The sequence below is a fragment of the Aulonocara sp. 'chitande type north' Nkhata Bay genome, linkage group LG5 (assembly GCF_057382095.1).
Source record: "Aulonocara sp. 'chitande type north' Nkhata Bay isolate Kocher_YH1m ecotype deep benthic linkage group LG5, A_spYH_male_GT1.1, whole genome shotgun sequence".
Taxonomy (NCBI): Eukaryota; Metazoa; Chordata; class Actinopteri; order Cichliformes; family Cichlidae; genus Aulonocara; species Aulonocara sp. 'chitande type north' Nkhata Bay.
In genome coordinates, this window is record NC_141348.1 from 25,877,691 (window position 1) to 25,902,815 (window position 25,125).

A 25,125-nucleotide genomic window follows, 5' to 3' on the forward strand; every position below is an offset into this window, starting at 1 on the left:
ATTTGTAGCAGCGGTACAGCAAAACCGATCGTGGTCTCCAATGAATAGCTAGATTATTAAAATTTCAAAAGCTCACCTCACAATGCATAAAAGCTTTATGCTTACACATGCAAAATATTTCATGCAACTGCTCTTCAGTTCTTTTACTTCATACATTACATAATTGTTATGATGCAGGGATAAGCAGCAGAGAAGAGAATATTGATTTTGTGACATGCTGCACTGCCATCTAGTGACAACAAAACAAAAGAACAGTTTTTTTTTTTTACTCTAAAGCAGTGAATGCAATGACTTAACATCATCATCTTAACCCTCGACATATACTACCTCTCGCAAATGGATGTTTTCCTTCTCCTTTTGATCCAGAATGACCTCCAGGTGTCCCAGTTGCGCCTCTGCTTCTGCAATGCGCCGGGCTCGTTCTTGCTCCTCCTCCTCGGTCGCCCTGCCCGGGCCCGGGGGCAGCCCTTTGCTCTGTAGCATCTCAAGCAACTTCTTAATTGACTCATCTCTGGCACCCAGGGTTTGTTTCTGGGTCTCAATCCTCAGTTCCATCTCCTCTAGGGTCTTTCTCAGCAGGAAGAGCTCCTTGGCCTGTCTGTCATGTTCAGCCTGCAGCCGCCGGAAGTTCTCCTCTGTCAGCTCAATGGTGGTGAAATGCTCAGACCCAGAGCGGTTACCACTCTCCTGCTGCAGCAGGTGGTTGAGGTCTCGCTGTGTGCGCAATTCATCCTGCAGAGCTTGGATGGTCATCTGAAGATGCTACAAACACACACACATATACAAACACACACAGAGGCTTACCAATTATTGAAACTATTTTTAGGTATAGCTCATAACCGAACATTACGTAATAACACTACACATGGGGATGAACAAACAATCCCACAGCAGGTCGATCATGGGGAACACATGACTTACCTTGGCACGCTTTTAGATTTTAGGTTTTTTGTTGAAAAAGTGTGAAGCACGGATCTAATTTAAGTCCTGACTGCATAGATTTACAGTTGTTGGAGAAAATATCTTTAAAAAGAATTCACAGCTTCCAAATATAAATTTATTAGTCTGTAAAGGGCTTTATTATACACAGAAACACCCTGGTGCTCTCACAGGTCTGACTTTCACACTGAGAAAGCAGGGACCAAGTGCATGTACAATAACATGCACATTCAACTTTATGTAAACTGGTACATATAAGTGAAGAAAGTGTGCAGATGAACAAAAAAAAAAACTGAACACCCTGAAATTTAATTTAATTCTAAATCTAAATGATCATAATCATCTGTATTCATCAAACATAAAGTGAAATATTCCAAGCCTTTTTTGTTTTAAATTTGATTATTATCCCCTCCTTGAATCGCTACCTTATCGTGGTGGAGGGGTTTGTTTGTCCCAGGGATCCCAGGGGCTATGTTGTCCGGGGGCTTTTGCCCCCTGGTAGGGTCTCCCATGGAAAATTGGTCCTGAGTGAGGGACCAGACAAAGAGCGATTCAGAAAACCCTTATGAGGAAAGCATCGAGGGAACAGTTTACCCTGCCCGGGGTAAGGGTTACCGGGGCCCCGCCCTGGAGCCAGGCCCGGGGAGGGTGCCTGAGGGCGAGTGTCTGGTGTCCAGGCCTTAGTCCATGGGGCCCGGTCGGGCACAGCCCAAAAAGGGGAAATGGGCCCATCCTCACGTAGGCCCACCACCTCGGGGGAATTGTGTGCCGGGCAGCAGCCAGGAGTGGAGGCCCTGGCGCACTGATCCCCGGCTACCAAGACTGGCAACTGGGACAAGGAATGTCACCTCTCTGGTGGGGAAGGAGCCTGAGTTAGTGCGTGAGGTTGAGAGGTACCAGCTAGATATAGTCAGGCTCACCTCTACGCATGGCTTGGGCTCTGGAACCAGTCTCCTGGAGAGGGGCTGGACTCTGTCTCAGTTTGGAGTTGCCCCTGGTGAGAGGCGGCGGGCTGGGGTGGGTATTCTAATATCCCCTCGGCTTGCTGCCTGTACGCTGGGATTCTTCCCAGTGGATGAGAGGGTTTGTTCCCTGCGCCTTAGGGTCGGGGAACGGGTCCTGACTGTCATCTGCGCTTATGCGCTGAGTGGCAGTTCAGAGTACCCAGCCTTCTTAGAGTCCCTGGGTGGGGTGCTGGAGGGTGCTCCACCTGGAGACTCTGTTGTCCTACTGGGAGACTTCAATGCTCACGTGGGTAACAACAGTGATACCTGGAGGGGCGTGATTGGGAGGAACGGCCTCCCTGATCTGAACACGAGCGGTGTTTTGTTATTGGACTTCTGCACAAATCACAGTTTGGCCATACAAACACTTTGTTCAAACATAAGAGTGTCCATAAGTGCACGTGGCACCAGGACGCTCTAGGCCGCAGGTCGATGATCGATTTTGTAATTGTATCACCAGACCTGCGACCATATGTTCTGGACACTCGGGTAAAGAGAGGGGCTGAGCTGTCAACTGATCACCACCTGGTGGTGAGTTGGATCAGGTGGCGGGGGAGGACGCTGGACAGACCTGGTGCACCTAAACGCGTAGTGAGGGTGTTCTGGCAACGCCTAGCAGAGGCCCCAGTCCGTGAGATCTTCAACGCACACCTCCGGCAGAGCTTCAACAGCATTCTGAGGGAGACTGGGGACATTGAGTCCAAATGGACCATGTTCAGCGTCTCCATTCCCGAAGCTGCTGCATTGAGCTGTGGCCGCAAGGTGGTTGGTGCCTGTCGTGGTGGTAATCCCCGAACCAAATGGTGGACACCAGAGGTGAAGGGAGCCACCAGGCTGAAGAAGGAGTCCTATCGGGCTTGGCTAGCCTGTGGGACTTCGGAGGTAGCCAACAGGTACCGACAGGCCAAGCGGAATGCGGCTCGGGCAGTGGCTGATGCAAAAACTCAGGTGTGGGAGGAGTTCGGAGAGGCCATGGAAAAAGACTTTCGGACTGCCTCGAAGAGATTCTGGCAAACCGTCAGACGTCTCAGGAGGGGAAAGCGGTGCTCTACCTGCACTGTGTATAGTGCTGGTGGAGCGCTGCTGACTTCGACTGAGAAAATTGTCGGGCAGTGGAAGGAATACTTCAAGGACCTCCTTAATCCCACTGACACATCTTCTGAGGAGGAAGCAGAGTCTGGCCACGAGCTGTGGGTAGTGACCGAAAGAACGAGATCGTGGATACAAGCGGAGGAAATGAGCTTCCTCCGAAGGGTGGCTGGCCTCTCCCTTAGAGATAGGGTGAGAAGTTCGGCCATCCGGGAGGGGCTCAGAGTAGAGCCGCTCCTTCTCCACATCGAAAGGAGCCAGTTGAGGTGGTTCGGGCATCTGACAAGGATGCCTCCTGGGCGCCTCCTGGGTGAGGTGTTCTGGCCATGTCGCACCGAGAGGACCCACGACACGCTGGAGAGATTATATCTCTCGGCTGGCCTGGGAACGCCTTGGTGTTCCCCCGGATAAGCTGGAGGAGGTGGCTGGGGAGAGGAAGGTCTGGGCTTCTCTGCTTAGGCTGCTGCCCCGCGACCCGGCCCCGGATAAGGCAGGAGAAGATGGATGGATGGATGGCTGGATGGATTTGATTTTTATGGTTTAAAACTCATGAAAATCAGAAGTCCAGTAAACTATTAAAACAATTTGTAATGTAGAAATATTTAATTAATGGAATATATGTTTATATAAATACTCAGTACTTGGGAATCCTTTGCCACTAATTACTGCATCAGAGCAGTATGACACGGTTGTTCCACTGCTGAGGTGTTACTGCTCGGTTCCTTTGATGGCGGCCTTCAGCTCGACTGTATTTTTGGGTCAGGTGTTTCTCATCTTCATCTTAGATTCTCTGGGGATTCGGGTCAGGAGAGTTGGCTGGCTAATCATTTACAGTAATAACATGGTCATGGTAGCAGTTCTGGCACTGTGAGCAGGTGGTGCTTTTCTGCAGATGGAAGCATAAAGTGTTATAAAATCTCCTGGTAGATGTCAGTATTGACTTTGGACTTGATAAAAAACAGTGGACCAAAACACCAACAACATCGGCTGAAGACTTGGCACCCTGAGTCATCACAGTGTGCGGACTTCTTACTGGACTTCAAAACATCTTCGATTTTGTGCCTTTTCCACTCTTCCCCCAGACGTCAGGACCTTTGCTTCATTTGAAAAAAAAAGCATTTTGCACGTCCGTGCAACAGCCCAGTAACACTGCATCTGTCCACTCCTCGAGAAGCTCTCCCAAGTTCTTGAATCAACTTTTCTCACGATTCTCTCAAGGCTGCTGTCATCCCTGCTGTTTGTGCACTATTCCTACCACATTTTTCCCTTGAAGTCAGCTATCCACGAATAAGCTTGAGCACAGCACTCTGCAACAGCCAGCCTTTTCTTCCGTGCCCTTGTGGACGATGTCAATGATCATTATCTGGAGAACTGTCAAGTCAGCAGTTGGGTTGTGTTTGCATGTACTGAACTAGACTGAGAGATAGACATTATTTATACTGCGTGAACAGTATTTCACTCAAAATGAAATCTATATTTTTCTTTATAAAGACCTGAAATATTTCACTTTATATATGATGAATGTAGAATGTATCAAAGTTCACCTTCTTTAATTTAATCACAAAAAAATGAACTTTTCACAATGCTCAAATTTTCTTAGATGCACTAGATCTTCAGACCATATGAGGGACATTTTTAGAGGAAATCAGCGCAGATATGGTGAAACTGATGAGGATAATATGGGATACAAAACTTATCAACTATACAGATTTTTGTTTTAATCTAAGTGTCTAGGTGCATTTGAAGAGCACAATCTGTATGCATGGTTTCATAAATCTGCCTTTGCCTTTGTGCATACACACAGCTTTATGCATCTGCCACCAGGACACGAATACTAAAAGTTAAAAATATCAGAGGGGCCATACTGTTACAATGAAAACATATGCAAACTAACTGTGAAATTTCCTGGTAGAGACTGGCTGGGTGGATGAAAACTAGTTAAAATATAAAATTAATGAACAGAAGTTACAGTATTGATACCCCATAGGGACAGATCAGCCATCTGTTGAACAAAGGTGTGCATGTTTGTGAATTTGTCTGTCCGTATTACATGATATCAAAGCTATACACCATTCACATTCTTTTTATTGATTGGTTTTGGGTCTAGAGGAATACCTTTAAGGCCCGGTTTCTGTCAAAAACTGACTTCTGTTGAAATTTTCTTCCAGCAGAGACAGAGAGTGGAGCACAAATTACTTTTTGTTCAGAAAATAGCTCAGTCAGGATCTGAAGGAGTGGAAAATATGTGAAATCAAACCGACTTCACGGGGAGTCTGAGGTTTTAGGTTTTGTTGTACTAAAGGAGCACCAGACATTATTACATTAAACAGAGTAATCGCTTTGTACTCTTAAAATGAGGAAACATAAAGACCAGGGTTCATAGGACAAGAAGGGAGCCTGAAACACTGAAAATATTTAACTTCTAGGAGTTATAGGATTCATAGGAGAAAGGACTGTATGGTGCAAAGGGATTGCCAGGTGTCTGAAAATACACGCCACACTGAAGGTGACTCTATGTTGTGCACTCAGCACGTGGTGCAAACATAGGGACAAACCTTGGTTCTCCTGGCATCCAGCAGCTGCAGAGCATGGGCAGAATGAACAGAAAAACAAATGTATGGTGAAAACACAGCGTCAGAGCTTGATGCAACAGAGATGGATGAACATAAACAAGTCAGAGATTAAAATGAGAGCTGCCAGTTTATCAGTCCACAGTCAGTAGTGCAAATTCTTCTTAAAAACAGACATTTTGGCTTGTCATAGTAGGAAAAGCAATGGAAAAAATTAATCATTTTAATAGTGACAGCATTTAATTGATAAAGGATGCTTCAGAGTCCTGAGCTGTACTTCCACACTTACACATATGTGTGTTCACATTAATAGCTCTGTCTATACAGAGTGCTCAGAGGGTGTACACATAACCATCAAAAAGTTAGGGATGGAATTCTGTACACTTCTCATCTCACTGCGTGCTGAGACTTACTAGAGCTCAGCTATTTCTTTTATTTCTGCCTTTTCTCTCTACAAGAAGTCAAAAGTCTGTCCACAGAAAAATGATGACTTTATCAGAATGGCCTTTCTGGAAAGAGATGAAGAAAAGATTGGAAATGGCTTTTTAAAAAATGACTTAAGCATTCTGGTTAGCAGCAGTGATAGATGTACAATTAATAAAAGCAGTATAAATTATGTTATTAAGAATGATAATGATGAGATGAAGCATTATCGTAGAAAACTGCAGCTACAGAGAAAATACGCAAAACATTACACCAGCTTTAAAAGTACATTTTTTCCTCTTACAATCTTGCAGCAAATATATTTTTTGATCTTTGTTAGCTTATTTTACCATTTCATTAGAACTTACTGAAATAGTAATTGCAGAGGGACGTAACATAATGAACAGATTAACCACAGAGTCACTAGTTGCAGTTTTAATTTATAATAATTACAGTGTAACTACGTTATAATATATGTAGTACAGCCACCTCTTAATATAAATACAAAATTATCATAAATGTCACAAAACCTTCTCATTTGGCTCAGTATCTGAGCACAGAACTGACATGATACTGTGTAAGTATAAAACATGTACTCTTCCGGCCATCAGGGGGCGGTGTTTGTGTCAGCATTCTTGCGGGACTGCTGCCAAGCACAACTCCCTTCAGTAGTGCTGTTGGAAATATATATAAAACAGAGAATGAGGCCAAACTTTAAAACCTGAACAGTCTCTTAGTGACAAACACTTTTCAACACAAAGTTTTCTCTCTCACAGAAATATTAATTTGCTATGTACATAAAAACATGTTAGAAATATATCTAATTTTTTGAACATGTAGTGGTTAAATCTCTGCAAATACTGAAACCCAACCGTTTATTTCTCCTCACATACTTTCTTTCTTATCCTCCCTCATTTCTGCTCCTTTCTCCTAAATTACCTCCCATCTTGGAATTGAACTGCAAAAGCCAGTCCAGTGAATCCATTTACATAATTGCACTGTGGGTTAAATTGACTGCATGGCCGTTCCTCCAATAATCACAGCACAACTGTGGAAGTTTCTGTGAATCAGTAATGACTCAGCGGATGTTCCCTTTTTGGTCACCCTCTCTCTCACGAGTAGGCTTCTGTTTGGCCGCATATCCTAAAAAATTGCTTCCAGAGGTTTCACCAGAGTCGCAGAGAGATGCTAAGCTTCCCTATTCGACTGACACCTGGTGCAGCCGGGGGTAACTGGCTGTCAGAAATCTTGTAGTGCGGAAACAGGAAATCCATTTGAGAGAGACCATAAACAAGGAGTCAGATTCAGCCATTTTAAGGAATATATCTATAAAAAGCAAAACTCTGGTTAATCTAGAGAAAAAAGACTGAGATTAAGTGGAATAAGTTTCTTAAAAAATCTGCCTGCAAAATTGCATTAACCTGAACTTTAGACCTAAATCTACTCTAGAAATCCATCCATCCATTTTCCTTACCTGTTTCTCAAACTGAGGCATATCCCAGCTACCACAGGAAAAGGCAGGATCGGTAGACAGAAACTTACTACAGTTCCATCTACCTACTCATGCAAAGAGTAACCACTGTATGTGCTTACTCTTTAGCACTGTATTATGTAAGCACTGTATTGTGCACAATACCACAAGGCAGCTTACAACTACAGTAAGTATTCAATTCAGTTGTATTTATACAATGCCAAATTACAATAAAAGTTGCCTCAAGGCACTTTATATTGTAAGGTAAAGGCCCTACAATAATACAAAGAAAACAGAAAACCCCCCAACAATCATATGGCTCCCTATGAGCAAGCGCTTTGGAAAAACTCCCTTTTAACAGGAAGAAACCTCCAGCCAGGCTCAAGGAGGGGCGGCCGTCTGCCACGAATGGCTGGGGTGAGGGGAGGAAGACAGGACAAAGACACGCTGTGGAAGAGAGCCACACATTAATAATAACTAATGAGAGGTGTATGAAGGTTTATGAAGACTTTAAAACTATATTTTGTCATTTTGACATCTAAAAGTACTGTTGTTCTGTAAGAATGTGCACGTGCTACATCTTAAAGAGTCAAACATGACATTAAACAGATTGAACCCAGAGTGTAAAATCTCCTGCCTTACAACATGTCTTTGATGCTCTTTCTTCATAGCTAAATTATCCATCAAAGGCTCAGGAATCTCTGTGAAAATATTGGCTGATTTCTAACATCCTTGACATTTTTTAAAGAGTTCTTCTCCTTAGCAGGGGCTGACAGGCGGCATTAAATAGTTGTAGCTGTTGGGAAAATTTTAAATGTGATCCACAATCAACCACCTTTTTCCTCAATGTCAGAGGAGCCAGCCAACCTCCCTTTGTGCCCTGTTTAAAAGAACTAGCATTCCTGCTCCACCTCTATCACTTGTTGGTTTAACAATAAGGCATGACCTTTTCAGACTTATACTTTGCCTCCATAAATCCTGGAAGCAGAGGAAACTTCAACAGAAACTTCTACTCTTCCCCGCCTTATTATTCTAACCAGTTGCCCACAAGGATGGGTGTTTACTAGGATAGCTAAAATGTGTCTTGCAATGAGTAATAAAAACTGTTAAAGCTACTCTACCCTCAGAATTATATTCAAAGCTGGTGGCATTTAGGCGGTTTTACCAGGTGGCAAAGGAAAAAGCTGCGATATGTGTGGCATACTGTCTGTGTATGTGTTAAAGAATGTGGGTGTTTGCATCTGACAGACAGCTTTAAAGTGCTGACTCGGAGCAGCCTACTCCTCACTACATTCCTAATCTTTGTATTGTATGTCGTGACAGCTGACAATACACAATTACACCCACACGAGGCAACTGTGCATCTGCATGCAGCTACAGGAAAGTCAGGCAGCAGAGTAAAGGCACGAATCTGTGAGTCTAGGCAGTACACACAACTGTGCAGCAAGATTTTTTCTATGCAGCACTACTAAAGATTAACCCTTGGTAGGGGAATTTCATTTTGATATCTTTCAATATGGATTTTTAAAGCTGTAGGCGTGATGTCTAAACGTATTAGATGTTCTCCTCATAGTCAAGAACAGCCAACTATAATACTCCAGCATCATTAAGTTTGATAAAAACCAAAGACTGAGGAGTGATCTTCTACACTTAGGCTTTGTTTAATTAACTGAGTGTCAAAGCGTCACTGTGAAGAATGATATGAAGTTCAAACACAAGATGAAATGATTCATTTTAGCAGTTAAACTGTGCTCTGATGCAGATCTGTTCACTGTTGATGTAATATGCAAAAGAAGAGCAAATAATTTATTGATTATATATTTTTTTATGTTTCTAAACTCATTGATAGCACACTGTTTATTAGTAGTACTATTGTTATCATTTTTGCTAGTATTTATTGGATAATATAATGCAAAGTTGCCATCCACATGGTTATAAAAGTTATTTATTAGCTATAACCTAATAACAAGTCAGGGCAAACCAATATACACTGGAAACAGCCAATGTTTTGTTTTTAAACCCTCTGAGCAATAAAATACAACATATGTTAACTTTTGGCTTCTTTAACCGTTAATGTATTAAATAATTAGATTCATAACCAACGCCTGTAAAACTCGTGTATTTGAGTGCACATGGGGGCACAAGTAAAGGTTTATGTACTTAATTCTGCTCTCTTTGAGATAACATATGGGGGTGGTGATTACCCCAATCCATCATCATCAAATGAGAGAAGCCATAATGAGAGTGCTGCTATCTATTTTTTTTAATTAAAGTTTTTTGTAACTGTGTTTGCGGCCATTTACACACACAAACACACATACACACACACATATATACATATGGAGAGAGAGAGAGAGATAAATATATAGCCAGGCAAATGTGATGACCCCATATTGACCCCACAGGTATGTCGCATCTTTTCTCTTTCAGCTGAAAGTAAGAAATACGTGTGTGTGTCTTGACAGCAATGGTGAGAGAGCACTGTTGTTTTTTGTGTGTTTTTGGCAACACAGTCTGCTATCTTTATGGATAACCCCACATGCATCCATGGTGGCGTGTCAGTAAATATGGGGGTGACAGGACTGACTGAACTATAGAGAAGATCTCTCAAACCTACCAACAGTTCAAGAGCGCAGGAAGCCGGTAATAACAGTTGTCTCTCAAGATGCAGTACATAGATTTTCAGCACAGGAGAAAATCATCAAAATAATTTCTGCACTCTTGAAGTGTGTAAGTGCGGACCATTTGTGCATTGACCAGTTGAATCACTGATTGATTCATCAACACTGCTTGCCTGTCATTAATTGTCAGCGCACGCCTCTGCTAATCATGATTTTCAGTCCTTGTTGTAGTTATGGAATGAGCTTACGTTTTCTTAAATGTTCACAAAGTCTATTTTTTGTAGAATGTTGCAGTTAATTAACAATATAAATGAATACTATAGATTTATGAGGCAGGCAGCAGAAACTGTGGGATTAAATGCACCAGACATCAAAAGAAGAAATGAACCTGTGACACAGTTTGTGTGTTTCTTTACTAATTCTGTGTTGGTAGTGTAACGTTGAGTTCATGGGCTTTAGTGTATCCATTAGGCTCAGGCTTATGTGCTATGAATAACAGCAAGCTAATGTGATACTTCTTTATTAAATCGTCTTCAAACTGATGCAAAATAATGATGTACAATCCCATCAGTAATGATGGACTGAAGTGGATAATTTCACGGTCATTTTGCATGAAAAATCAGCTAGTCTGTCTTTTACTGAAACGTAAAGGCTGTGTTTAATCTACAGGAATGTTGCCAAATTAATGTGCTCATGATATGGTTTTTAATCAGGCATGAATTAGAAAAACAGAACCACACATGAGAAAAAAAGAACTAATGTACATTTCTTTTAAATATCAGGGTTTTTTTTACCTCCAATAATCTATGTTACATTAGAGGAAATAAATATTTGATCCCCTGCTGAATTGGTAAGTTTGACACTTACATAGAAATTAACAGTATCTACTTTTTATGAAGGTTTTATTTTAATGGAGTGAGGCAGAATATCAGGGCAGCACAGTGGTGCAGTGGTTAGTGGCGTTCCCACACGTGAATTGCATGAGATCTCTCCAGGTACTCTGGCTTCCTCCCACAGTCCAAAGACTGTTAGTGGGGTTAGGTTAAATGGTGATTCTAAAGTGACCTTCAATGTGAATGTGAGAATAGTTGCCAGGGTTTACCCCGCCTTACATAAAAGTTATAAATTCATTTGCATGTCACTGAATGAAATAATTATTTCATCCCCTGAAACCAAGCCTTTGGAAGAATTCTTACTCCCACAGATTGGGAGCACAATCACAGATACTCCTGCTCTAAACCATCTTTGCATAAGACTAAAGAGTTGTCAAAGGATGTAAGAGACAAGATTGTGGACCTGCACAAGGCTGGAGTGGGCTACAAGACCATCAGCAAGAATTATTGTGAAAAGGGAGAAACTGCTGATATGATTATTCACAAATGGAAGAAATATAAAAGAACTGTCAATCGCCTTCTGTCTGGAGTTTCATGAAAGATCTTGAGCAGTTGGGACCACAGTAATCAAGAACACCATCCGTAACACTCCACAATGTAATAGATCAAACTCTTGCAGCACCTGCAAGGTCCCCCTGCTCAAGAAGGCACAAGTTCTGGGCTGTCTTAAGTTTGGGGCTGTTCTGGGTTTCTTTTTACCATACAGAACAACATCACTGCATTGAGGGGTCACTGGATGGGGCCATGTACTGTAAAACCTTGGATGAGAACCTCCATCCATTAGGTCATGCATGGGTCTTCCGGTATGACCTAAAACCAGGGTCGGCAACCCTGGGCACCTGTGCCAGCTGTGGCATGCGAAGGGTTAACTGATCTGGTTAACGACCATAGCTGGACTGGCCATCGGGCATACCGGTGATGGTGATTTTTTGTTTTCATGGGCCGATGTTTTTTTGTTTTTGTTGTTGTCGTTTTTGTAACAGTATAAACAATGAAAGGTGGTGGACTGGCCAGATGCTGGCCAATGTGTAAAAATAACTCAGTTGTTTGATGGTGGCTATGGCGGAGCTTTCACAGAGGCCAGCAGGTGGATGAGGGAAAGGGGAGACAGGAGGAGGAGAGACAGGAGGAGGAGAGACCCGAGGCGGCCGCTGGTCCAAGTGTCAGGTGAACTGAACTTCAGGTAAGAAGTTATGACCTGCAGTCTATCTGGGTCAGATATAAACCAAGTTTAGGTGTAGTTTATTTTCGTTGTGCTGACTTTTTACAGTGAGTTACAATATCTTGTACTGCGTACTAGCTAGCATGACGGAGGTGCTATACAGCCAATGGCTGGGCGGGTGCTATGATGTTACTGATAGTGAACTTTATTTCATTCATAAGATTAGTTATTAGAGTTGCCAACCGTCCGGTAAAAAACTGAATCGTTTATTTAATATTAATTTCTAGTATCAGCTGATGTTTGCTGGAGCCACAGCTGTAAGCTGCTGGCCATGATATAGGTTTGGATATGTGGTGAGAGGGAAACGGAGATGTCCTTACTGAATTATCAGAGCTGAACAGGTTATGGGGAAACAGGTTTACCTTTTAGGTGACATGAATGAGTTGAAGGGAAGTTATGAACTGTTTCTGAGAGACAAATAACACCAGGATCCTTTTCTAAGTAGCTGAAAGCTGGTAACTGTGCAGGGGCGGGTCTAGCAAAGTTTTGCCAGGGGGCCAGGAAGGGCATTAACAGGGAAAAGGGGGGCACAAAGAAATACTTTTCTTTCTTATTCCATCCATCCATCTTCATCCGCTTAGGCAGCAGCCTAAGCAGAGATGCCCAGATCTCCCTCTCCCCAGCCACCTCCTCCAGCTTATCCGGGGGAACACTAAGGCGTTCCCAGGCCAGCCGAGAGATATAATCTCTCCAGCGTGTCCTGGTCTGCCCCGGGGCCTCCTGCCGGTGGGACATGCCCGGAACACCTCACCCCACCCAGGAGGCGCCCAGGAGGCATCCATATCAGATGCCCGAACCACCTCAGCTGGCTCCTTTCGATGTGGAGGAGCAGCGGCTCTACTCTGAGCCCCTCCCGGATGGCCAAACTTCTCACCCTATCTCTAAGGGAGAGGCCAGCCACCCTTCGGAGGAAGCTTATTTCCGCCGCTTGTATCCGCGATCTCGTTCTTTCGGTCACTACCCACAGCTCGTGGCCATAGGTGAGGGTAGGGACGTAGATCGACCGGTAAATTGAGAGCTTCGCTTTTACGCTCAGCTCCCTCTTCATCATGACGGACCGGTGCAGCGTCCGCATCACTGTAGCCGCAGCACCAATCCGTCTGTCAATCTCCAGCTCCCTTCTCCCATCACTCGCGAACAAGACCCCGAGATACTTGAACTCCTCCACTTGGGGCAGGAACTCATCCCTGACCCGGAGTGGGCACTCCACCCTTTTCCGGCTGAGAACCATGGCCTCAGATTTGGAGGTGCTGATCCTCATTCCCGCTGCTTTACACTCGGCTGCGAACCGTTCCAGTGTGAGCTGGAGGCCTTCACTCGATGAAGCCAACAGAACCACATCATCCGCAAAAACCGCGACCAGGACGAAAACCGCATTGTTCCTCCTGTATCCGAGGTTCGACTAACGGACGAACTCTCCTTTCCAGCACCCTGGCATAGACTTTCCCAGGGAGGCTGAGGAGTGTGATCCCCCTGTAGTTGGAACACACCCTCCGGTCCCCCTTCTTAAAGATGGGGACCACCACCCCGGTGTGCCAGTCCAGGGGTACTGCACCTGATCTCCACGCAACATTGTAGAGGCGTGGCAGCCAGGACAGCCCTACAACGTCCAGAGCCTTCAGGAACTCGGGGCGGACCTCATCAACACCAGGGGCTCTGCCACCAAGGAGTTGTTTAACTGCCTCAGTGACCTCGCCTCGGAAATTGGCGGGTCATTCCCCTCAATCCCCAGACTCTGCTTCCTCCTCGGAAGACGTGTCAGTGGGATTAAGGAGGTCCTTGAAGTATTCCTTCCACCGCCCGACAATTTTCTCAGTCGAAGTCAGCAGCGCTCCACCAGCACTATACACAGTGCAGGTAGAGCACCGCTTTCCCCTCCTGAGACGCCTGACGGTTTGCCAGAATCTCTTCGAAACAGTCCGAAAGTCTTTTTCCATGGCCTCTCCGAACTCCTCCCACACCCGAGTTTTTGTTTCAGCCACTGCCCGAGCCGCATTCCACTTGGCCTGTCGGTACCTGTCGGCTGCCTCCGGAGTCCCACAGGCTAACCAAGCCCGATAGGACTCCTTCTTCAGCCTGGTGGCTCCCTTCACCTCTGGTGTCCACCATTTGGTTCGGGGATTACCACCATGACAGGCACCAACCACCTTGCGGCCGCAGCTCAATGCAGCAGCTTCGGCAATGGAGACGCTCAAGATGGTCCATTCGGACTCAATGTCCCCAGTCTCCCTCAGAATGCTGTTGAAGCTCTGCCGGAGGTGTGTGTTGAAGATCTCGCAGACTGAGGCCTCTGTTAGACGTTCCCAGCACACCCTCACTACGCATTTAGGTCCACCGGGTCTGTCTAGCGTCCTCCCCCGCCACCTGATCCAACTCACCACCAAGTGGTGATCAGTTGACAGCTCAGCCCCTCTCTTTACCCGAGTGTCCAGAACATATGGTCGCAGGTCTGGTGATACGATTACAAAATCGATCATCGACCTGCGGCCTAGAGCGTCCTTGTGCCACGTGCACTTATGGACACTCTTATGTTCGAACAAGGTGTTCGTTATGGCCAAACTGTGATTTGCACAGAAGTCCAATAACAAAACACCGCTCGTGTTCAGATCAGGGAGGCCGTTCCTCCCAATCACGCCCCTCCAGGTCTCACTGTCGTTACCTACGTGAGCATTGAAGTCTCCCAGTAGGACAACAGAGTCTCCAGGTGGAGCACCTTCCAGCACCCCACCCAGGGACTCTAAGAAGGCTGGGTACTCTGAACTGCCACTCGGCACATAAGCGCAGATGACAGTCAGGACCCGTTCCCCGACCCTAAGGCACAGGGAACCCTCTCATCCACCGGGAAAAACCCCAACGTATAGGCAGCAAGCCGAGGGGATATTAGAATACCCTCTCACCAGGGGCAACTCCAGACTGAGACAGAGTCCAGCCCCTCTCCAGGAGACTGGTTCCAGAGCCCAAGCCATGCGTAGAGGTCAGCCCGACTATATCTAGCCGGTACCTCTCAACCTCACGCACTAACTCAGGCTCCTTCCCCACCAGAGAGGTGACATTCCATGTCCCGATTGCCAGTCTTGGTAGCCGGGGATCAGTCCGCCAGGGCCTCCGCTCCTGGCCGCCGCCTGGCACACAATGCACCCGACCCCTATGGCACCTCCTGCGGGTGGTGGGCCTGCAGGAGGATGGGCCCATGTCCCCTTTTCGAGCTGTGCCCGGCCGGGCCCAATGGACTAAGGCCCGGCCACCAGATGCTCGCCCTCGGGCACCCTCCCCGGGCCTGGCTCCAGGATGGGGCCCCGGTAACCCTATCCCGGGCAGGGTAAAATGTTCCCTCGATGTTTTTTCATAAGGGTCTTCTGAATTGCTCCTTGTCTGGTCCCTCACCCAGGACCAATTTGCCATGGGAGACCCTACCAGGGGGCAAAAGTCCCCAGACAACATAGCCCCTGGGATCCCTGGGACACACAAACCCCTCCACTACGATAAGGTAGCGATTCATTCTTTCTTATTCTCATTTAAAATGTCTCGCTTTTAATAAATAATTATCTTAATCTTACAACCAAAGTTTTTATCTGATGTAAAATGTATAGAAATCATACATATACCAACAAGACTGTACATCACTGTCACAACAGTGTTTGTTTTCATTCAAAGGCTTTATGGCTTTTCCTATAATACCTGGTGGGCCGGTCTCTAGTCATAATGCCCGGGCTGATTTTTTTGTCCCAGTCCAGCCCTGGGCACGACACGCAGTGAATTAATTTGAGAAGGTGCATTAAAAAAGAAATGGCTGGGCCAGCGGTGCACATTGCAAATTAGCTTGCATAGACACATTAGTTGTGCCACTTCTTAATGATGGTATCTTAGCTAACAACCCCCAACTACCAGATACAACCAATAAGCTAAAAATTACTTGGCCTACCGGTAAAAGGGACGTTACTAGCTGGCAGTTCTTTCAAGCGATGTTGAAATTTCAACATTCCGACACTTCAAATGCTTTTCAGGAGCTGTTCGCTCAGCGCAGCATCAACACCGCGGAAATACACGGATACATCGGTAGACTCGTGACAGAACTCACACTCTGTGGGGGTCAAAGTTTGCAGAAATACGAATGCAACTGGTATCCATAGCTGTGCGTGTTCATGGAGCTTGCATTTTCACCTGCTGGACATCACTACCTGACAAGTTTAACTGTCTTCAGAACATTGCGGAGGCCTTATTGACAGTATTTGGCTCTATATATCTGTGAGCAGATTTTCTCTCACACGAAGAGAGTCCTCAGGTAGCCATCTGAATGCTGGAGTGAGAGACCAGAGGTCACATTAATACGTGTATCTCTGTATTAACAAACATGCCAATTGGCCCAGTTTATTTTTCTTATCATTGTTGTGAGGAGACCATAAATAGCATTTGCATTTTCTGTTGTACAGTTCATTTGCTGTTATGGAGTTCTTGTTATGGCTAAAAAAGTGTCTTTTTTTTGTTACAAAATAGCTGATAACTATTTGCTGATAGCTGCCAACATCTGCGAACAAATATAATTCTATAAAGTTGTTCTATATAGTGTGTAACTGTTAGTATAGAGCGTTATTAAATTTATTGCTAATGCAATCATATGGCACATTGACTTCTGAGGAAATTTTAGATGGCACTCATCATTAGAAAGGTTGCTGACCCCTGACCTAAAACATATGACCAAGGCAATAAAGAAATGGCTAAAGAAGAAACACATTAAGGTCATGGAGTGGCCTAGCTAGTCTCCAGACTTTGAAGTTTTGAGTTGCCAAGCAGCTGCCAAGAAACCTCAAGGTTTCAGTGAGTGTCTGTAAAGAAGAGTGGGCCAAAAATCCCACCAGAGATGTGTGAAGACCTGCTGAGCAACTACAAGAAACATGTTATGGCTGTCTTACAACTGTGGTTGCCAACAAGGATTTAACTTTAATGTATTTTTTTTTCTGAATTTCTGGTTGATAGTCTGTCTCTCTCCATTAAAATTAAACTACCATAAAAATCAGAGAAGATTAGAGTTCATTTCTTTGCAAGTGAGCAAACTCAGCAGGGGATCAGATCATTCTTCCCCCCACTGTATTTTGACATGCTTCAGTGTAATGTATTGAAATAACAAGATTCAAATATGTTCCTAGAGAAATGCAAAACTGCAGTGTCATTAATTGTGTGATTACCTTTTATTTTCTGGCTTACATTTGTGCATATTTTTTATTACTTTACTTGTTATGATTTTTCTGCACTCAAATCTCTGCTCTGAATCTAAACTGATGTGATTCTGTAGAAAAAGGAGACTGTAACATTTCACTCTCATCCAAATCCTAGCAGCCTTGCCCTATGTAAACTGCATTTTAATCTCATCTTGTCAAAATAAAATAGGGAGACGGCCTCCTCATTTCAACACCTTCCTGTCGTGTGGATGAGGCAGCAGCCATCTTATGTGCTCTGATGGAGAGTGGCCGGCACGGGAAGAATCCATGGGCACTTTAAGAAAAGTGACTATTCACATGACGCTGACTGTGACATGACTCAACGTGTCATCAGTACTTTTGCTCATCATGTGTGTATGACAGCTGCAAGCTTGTTTGCTACTTAATGAAATGGGATAAATCAACAAACTGCACTAATGTACTCTGTAGTGGGTTCACCTGAGCCATGAATCATACATACAAACAATTAACTATCCCCTCCCACACAAACACACCCTGGCAATTAAACTTCTGTGCACACATTTACAAGCCAGCACAACTACCAAAGGAAGTAACCGCTAATTAAGAATGCAAACACACTACACACACAGATATGAGGAATACAAGCATGAATGCTTTTTCATGAGGTATTTAAAATACACTCCAACACTCTGGTGAGATTCACAAGTTCACACTTGTGCTAACACCATGTAAAGATTGGCATCTTCCAGCATAAAATAAGCAAACATTGCACCCATGCACAGACACAGAGCAGAGGGACTGGGAAGCTCAGCCTCCATTTTTGTGAAAAGCATTGATGCAGGCTGACTGGGTGGCTGAGCAGGAGTGGTCATGACTCAGTCCGATATGGTATGCTCTAGCTCACATATTTGCCTCCAGCAGCTCTTCTCCAGCTTGAGCGCAGCAAAACATTTGGTGAAATGGAGTCAAAAAAGAACAGTTTTATAACGGCCTCAGCCACACTACATTAAAAATGCACAAAACGGTCCCGGGCTAATCAGTAATCATTACCTCCAGTCATGACCATTGAACGTTTTGATAAAAACTCTGCAGGCTACGCTTGGTATTTCACTCACAATGAAATCTTCGCTTTACAAAACAGACAAAAGGCAAAATCTAATGCCAGAGAGCATGTCTTTAAAAAGTTTGTCTAAAAAAAGAAGCACATCCTCCCTTATTCTAGATTTCGCACGATAAATAATGCATGGCATTTGCTCAAGCTAATAGAGGCCCAAGGCACCTGATGCAACTGTAAAGAGTTCTGCAAGACAGACGTAATGATTGGCCTGAAATTACTCCATTATTAATGAAGCAATTTGCTCCTCACTCAGCCTCTGAACAAGCCTAGTGGGTGTGACCAAAGCATTCCACTGCAAGTATGCACTTATGTAAGGACGCCTTGCAGCCCAGAAATCAACTTAGAACAGACCAATTATAGTAACAAGGCACATCTGCCTTTTATTAGCTGACATACTTCATTAATGAGCCCTACCAGGAGGAACATAAATATCACTCAGTGCAGGGGATGACTATGGACTGGACAAGGCTAAATATATTTGTGGCAAGTGAAAACCTATTAAAGCCAACACTGTATATAGCCTTCATGTTCTACAGGACCAATCAGCCACTGCAATGTCTGAAGCCAGGCTAAAAATGCATACAGGACTCAGTACCTAATCACACTGAATGTAAAGAACTGCTTTGGTCCTGTCACTGACACTGCTATTAAACAGGCACATTTGCATACAAAACTTGTTTCGATGTTAAATCTTTGACTTCATCCCGATGCGTGACACAGACTCTCATCAGTAATAACCAGACAGTCTGCCTACTATTCAAATACAAAGGCTGTGCATAATCTACACAACTGTTGCCAAATTAATGTGTTGCAAATGATGATATCATTTTTATTCAGGCGTGGATTCAAAAAACAAATCAAGGAAATCGAATAACACCACACAAATGCTCATTCACGCCCAAAACAAGTGCCCCTTTGTTTTTTTAGGAATCATAAAGAAAGACAAGAATCAAAGTACACCTGCCCCACACCCTTTATGAGGGTTGCTAGCAGGTTTAGGCATCCAGCCTGTGACGCATCTTTCAGTTTAGCCTCATGACACTGCTGTAACCACAAGAATAAAAAGTGCAGGCCCTTTTAACTCCAGTCAAATCAGGTGCGTCCAAACCGATTTGTTTTTTAAAGGGCTGTTCTTATACATCCAAACCAATGTGCCGACAGACAGTCATGTGACGGTCCTGCTAACACTATCCTTCTATGACCTTGAAGGGTGGAGAGACACCGTCTGCTGCTTTGAGTAATGAATGCCCCACTGGCTGTTCGTTATTTTAAATCACATCTCAAACTGGCACAAAGACGCCAGCCGGCTGGTCATATTTAACCTTTACATCACTGAGGTATTCTTCAATTTGCTGCATCATGCCACAGCCTGCCACAAAAAGAAAAAACATACTGTACGGTTCAGTCTGGCCAGACAAGCAGTACGCTGACCTACTCCACAATCTAGTGCACTGTATCATCAGCAATGACATATCCAACTGAACCGAGGGCTTTATATTCAAATGTTCTCTCCAGACTATGAGTCAGCTAACTGTTTCCAATTTCTGCCACCAAGGTTTGACATAAAAATGATTAAAATCAGGGTGAGCATTTTCTCAACATGAACGCGAGCTCAGCTGGGGTTTTTTTTTTTATCCACCTTGTTTTCTGTAGATATTTGTGTGCTGCACACACAGGTCAGTGGAAAAGAAGAAGAAAGCTGCAGGTTAGCCTTTTACTTCATTAACTCCAAAAGTGGGTTGAAAGCTCTCTTAAAGTGAATGCAGTGAAGGCCAGATGAACAGAGGTAAACAGCGAGAGATGATCAAAGCCAGTGCGAGTAAAGGACAGACAGTGGAAAATGAGAATGACAGTTAGAGAGTAAGACAGATAGAGAGTGTTTAAGAGTCCTTGACAATTGTGTCTGGGCCTTGTGCCTACTCTTGTCAGGCAGTGATTTAACTGGGCCATGACTACACCCCCACACTGAGGCAAGCAGAAAACCTTTTGACATCTCCCCCCTCTAGGGCCAATCTGCTGAACCTTTAAAAAAATACACTAAAATTAAGCAGTGCTGCTTCTATACTGTGTGCAGGAAGTTCAGTTTACCTGTTGGCAGCGTCACTGCACTTTTAACTTAATATGCTCAGATTTCGAGTATATTGTAAAAAACTTGATTAGTGTTTTGTATTTCCTGTGGCTGAGGTGACATTGATTCTGCAGAGGAGTACTAGGAGAGGAGAGTGTCGGCATGTTAAATATTTATGCACACAAATAACTCTTTCCAGAAAGGTTCCCACAAGTATTGAAAAACATGACTGCAATAATTCTCTGAAATCTTGGACTGAGGATGACTGTGGTCTATTGCAGAAGGAGAGCGTGGTGAAAGCACAGTCACAGCTCAAGAAGGACAGTACGTGAAAAAAAACAGAAAGGCAAGAGACAAAAGCAGCAACTGAAATTCACTGCAGTAATGAGTGGATTATGACAGCTACGAGGGCTTGTCTCACCTGGTTCTCCTCATGAGTGACTCTCATTTGCTCTTTGAGGATTGACGTACGAGCCGCCTCTTCTTTCCTCATTATCCTCTCCTTCTTCAGTTCAGGACTCCAGAAACTCTTGATGCTGTTGGTGGAAGATCCCAACTTACTGTCCTTCAGGTCAAGCTCCCGTCGCAGCATCTCATTCTCCCTCTGCATCTCCCTGAGCTGGGCCTGCATCTCCAGCAGCTCCCCACCACTGCCCCGCACTGCCTGCCTCAGCAGAGCAGAGGGCACCCCCTGGTGGTGGTGGGGGTGCAGCATGGAGAGGGAGCCCAGGTCACTGTAAGACAGAAGGTCAGCATGAGGCAGCCCCACAGAAGCAATATTGGGACTGCTGCCCATGGCTGTGACACGGCCCCCATACATGGCCCGACTGGTGGCGCGACCCAGAGTCATAGTGCCTTTTGGGTAGGTGGCAGTGGAGCCCACGCCCTCGTGGTCACTCAGGTACATGGGCCCCGAAGTAGCATAGGCAGCGTTGAGGGACTGGATGTTCTCCATGGAGAGCGTCTTGCCCCCCGCACCGCCCCCGCTCCCACTGTGTGCCCTTCGATGGCCCAGTCTGGGGGACCTTGGTAGGCGCGGGGACCGTACGGGGCTGCTCTCTACATGGCCTACAGCTCTGGCACTGCCGTACATGTCCTGTGATTCGGCGGTGTAGCCACCAGAGGGGTCCTTAACAGGGGCGAGTTATAATGAGACTGCTCTGACTCTTAGAACTGCACATGGGTGACTTATTTCATGTCTGAAAAGGTGGAGTAGATCAAAGTCAGATCTGAGGAAACAGGAGAGAAGCTTCTGTTAGATAAATAACCACTATTTGTACGTGTCACATGAAAGGCACAGCGAGACAAAGCATTTACTATTACAAAAAAAACCCAAAAAAAACACTGCATTCAGAAAAGAATACCAAAACAGACCTGGCCTGCAAAATACTACTATGGATTGAAAAATAACTAGTTTTATCATTTATTAGTTTTATTAGCAGCAAATTGACACAATTTATGTGACTTACAGTAATCTCCCAGCATCCCACTGGATTCATACACTGTCCAGCAGTGATGTACAGTAAATCCCATTAATGATCCCAAATAAACAACGGACTAATTCACAGGAATAATATATCACATGCCCATTCACTGATGCTTGCTTATTGTGCAGTAGAGTGAACAATGATATCCATGGAAAATTTACTGAGATACTAAAGAAAAATCTTTTAAAACATCTAGTCATTTTTTAAGGTTTTTCACATTCTAATGATATTGCTTTAATTAAAACTAATAGGGGCTATTAGTTGTATTGTTTTATTATATTAAGATATAATGATAAAGTACAGACCCAATTAGCAGTGTTGATTCCTAATTAGCTCCTCGTGCGAGGAGAAAAATGTGTTGTTCGGAAAGTGGTTTTAATGAGCAGTTAGCCCATAACATGTCCCACATACACAGAAGCATGACCGAGCATGCTTGTAACAGTATGAAGAGCATCACAGCACATGAACACAGAGTATCACAGTGCATCCAACAGTGCAGTCAATGCAATATCTAAAGAAATAAATGTGATTTATGTGTGTACAAAAAGACAGCTAACAGATTCCATGGCAAACAGAACAGAGTAAAGCCCTGCAGTATTTTATTGTCTCATAAACGGATAATTTAATTCACACAGTAATATTCACAATAAGACTGTAAAGAGTTTGGGATTGAACGTGTCTTTGGGATCAGCACAATGCTGCAGCCGTTATCTCTTAACTGCATGTTGTTATGTGCAAACAGTAAAGTGTGGATGGTTGTCTGATTCTCTGCGTTTTCCTGTGTTAGACTGGTGAACTGTCCATCCAGTGTGTACGCCGCCTCTTTGCCCAGTGTCATCTGGCATAGACTCCAGACTGCAATGAAGAAAATAAATGGATATTTTTGACTGGGTTTCATTTTTTGAACATGTGAAGGGATTAGTATTAACTATAACAGTAATGCCATAGTATGGGGCCTAGTTTGTTTTTTGTTTTGTTTTTTCAGAAATTAAAAGACTGCAAAGCAAAGCAGACATTACTGGCTAAATGGGAGAAAATGATGTGGGAGAGTTAATTTTTAATGGGTGTAATAATGGATGTGTCAGTTTGTGCCATCTTTAGTTTAAATATATCACAAGATGTATTACGCTTATAATTTATTTAAACCTGATGTCCTTATTACACCGTAGCTGATATTTGGGGTCAAATACCTTATATAACCCTGTATAACCCTGTATAAGACAAAGGTTAACTGAGCTTATAGGCATTCAGTGTAAGTTAAAAAGAACCAGACTCTTCCATCAAAGTGTCTCCTTTGGTGACACTTGTTACGCAGATCCAGTTGCCATGGTGACTATGCCAGGGCTAACAAAGATAAAGCACCTCAGTCGTCTGACGTAATGTTTCAAAAAGGTCTGATTAAAAAAATTTATTTTTAAATGTTTAATTGTATATGCAGCACAAAATTTACTTAAGGGTATATTCTGCAAATAATTCCTTTTTTATTATCATGTACATTCTTGTATTTTACTTTGAAGGGCAGTTAAAATGACAATTAATGGCACGGTAGAGCATATCGACAGGTTGGGCAGTGTGTGAAATTCAATGCGATTTTTGATGATGGGGACCCTCAGCTGCTTTCACCGAAGCTTCATCTGTAAATCAGCGCCTGCCCAGCAGCGATCACTGCAGCCAGGCTGAGGAAGTGGAACGAGACAGTGTCTTCTCTGCTAGCTGTATTAAGTAACAGGTGTCTGGAAACAGAACGGGGCTGGACAGATATATGCATATATTTAAAAAGGGCAAAAGAAAATCAAATGGAATCTGTCTAAAGGCTCGGACAGAGCATGCCTTCAGATATTTCATCTATATCCTTTAGCTGCAAAAAAACCCTCTTTTTTTAACTTTACATGCTCAAAGGGACACGAGCAAATTAAATGCAAATTTCAAATATGCTGACATGTGCAACAACAAAGCCTGCTGCTGTTATCTTCAGCGGTCAGCTTGCTACAGCAGCTCTGTGAAGTCTAGTTGGTAAATTTATGGGGAAAAACCCCCAACATATCCAGCAAAAGACTGCAGAGAAGCATCTTTTAACAAATTAGCACTGTTCTGCTAATGAGCCTCATAATCATTATTTTTTTGCTGATAGATGACACTGCTCAGAGTTGAGGCATTAATGTGTCAGAAAATATCCAGTGAATCAGAGTTTGTTAGGATATATAAATGTGAGTCTCTACAGAATTAGGATTATTGTTTTAGTTTGACTTGTGTCAAAAATGATGAGCCAACGATTCAGGCAGTGACTCCAGCATGTTTCTCACTCTGTAAGTTGACCTAAAATATGTCTTCTTGTCCAATGCTGAAGCTTTTTAGGCTATCCAACTTCCATTCCGAGTTAGGCATATAAACTCTGAAATTACAGGAAAACCACACATGCAGAACAATGCTGGGAAATGTTTTAAAAAAAACAACAACAACATACAAACACAGGTTTTGAAAGCACAATAGACTGCCACCGCTTAAGTGAACACACCAAAAGTGTGTCTTTCTCTGTCCTAACAGAAATCAGCTGCTAGTGATAAGGCTTTTACATTGCACAGTATTCCCTGTCCACCATATGGCACATTCCAAGCACATCATTGTGCCACAGTCATGTGTTTCTCTACTTGCACTTGCAGTGGTGGAATAGTTGGATGGAAATCTGTAAATTGTGGTTTGGTCATAGGACTTGCAGTGTAAGATTGCAGATAGTGAAAAAATTTACACTAAATCATCCATTTAGTCCATTTAGTCATTGTTGTTTGTTTCATTGTAGAAGCTGGACTCAAGTGACAAATATCTGTGACAAATACCATAACGTGCTATGTTCTACCTTATATACTGTGTTATAAAAGACTGTGGGGGCTCGTTTATTGTTGTTATAACCCTTTTCTAAAGGAAAATTGAATCACCTGCATCCGAAGCACACTGCTGAGAAAGCCAGAATGACAAAACTGTCAAAAAATGGAAAAAGGAGAGTATCTATTTTTGCAGAAACAGTGATAATATAGAAGAACCTCAAG

The 25,125-nt window shown here is 43.8% G+C and overlaps 1 protein-coding gene across 6 annotated transcripts in view; it reads right to left on the bottom strand.

The window, feature by feature from the left end:
* Window positions 1–25,125, bottom strand: part of erc2 (ELKS/RAB6-interacting/CAST family member 2) — a 46,312-nt gene that overhangs the window by 19,702 nt on the left and 1,485 nt on the right. For 4 of the 6 annotated variants that reach the window (XM_086292516.1, XM_086292519.1, XM_086292518.1 and 1 more), the window contains exons 2-4: window positions 21,016–21,823; window positions 5,588–5,611; window positions 328–762 (exon numbers count right to left, since the gene is read on the bottom strand). In XM_086292516.1, coding sequence (XP_086148642.1) covers window positions 328–762; window positions 5,588–5,611; window positions 21,016–21,687 — 1,131 coding nt within the window. In that variant the 5' untranslated portion in view covers window positions 21,688–21,823. The remainder of the gene's footprint in view (window positions 1–327; window positions 763–5,587; window positions 5,612–21,015; window positions 21,824–25,125) is intronic. The other 2 variants (XM_086292517.1, XM_086292515.1) reach the window with 1 other exon arrangement.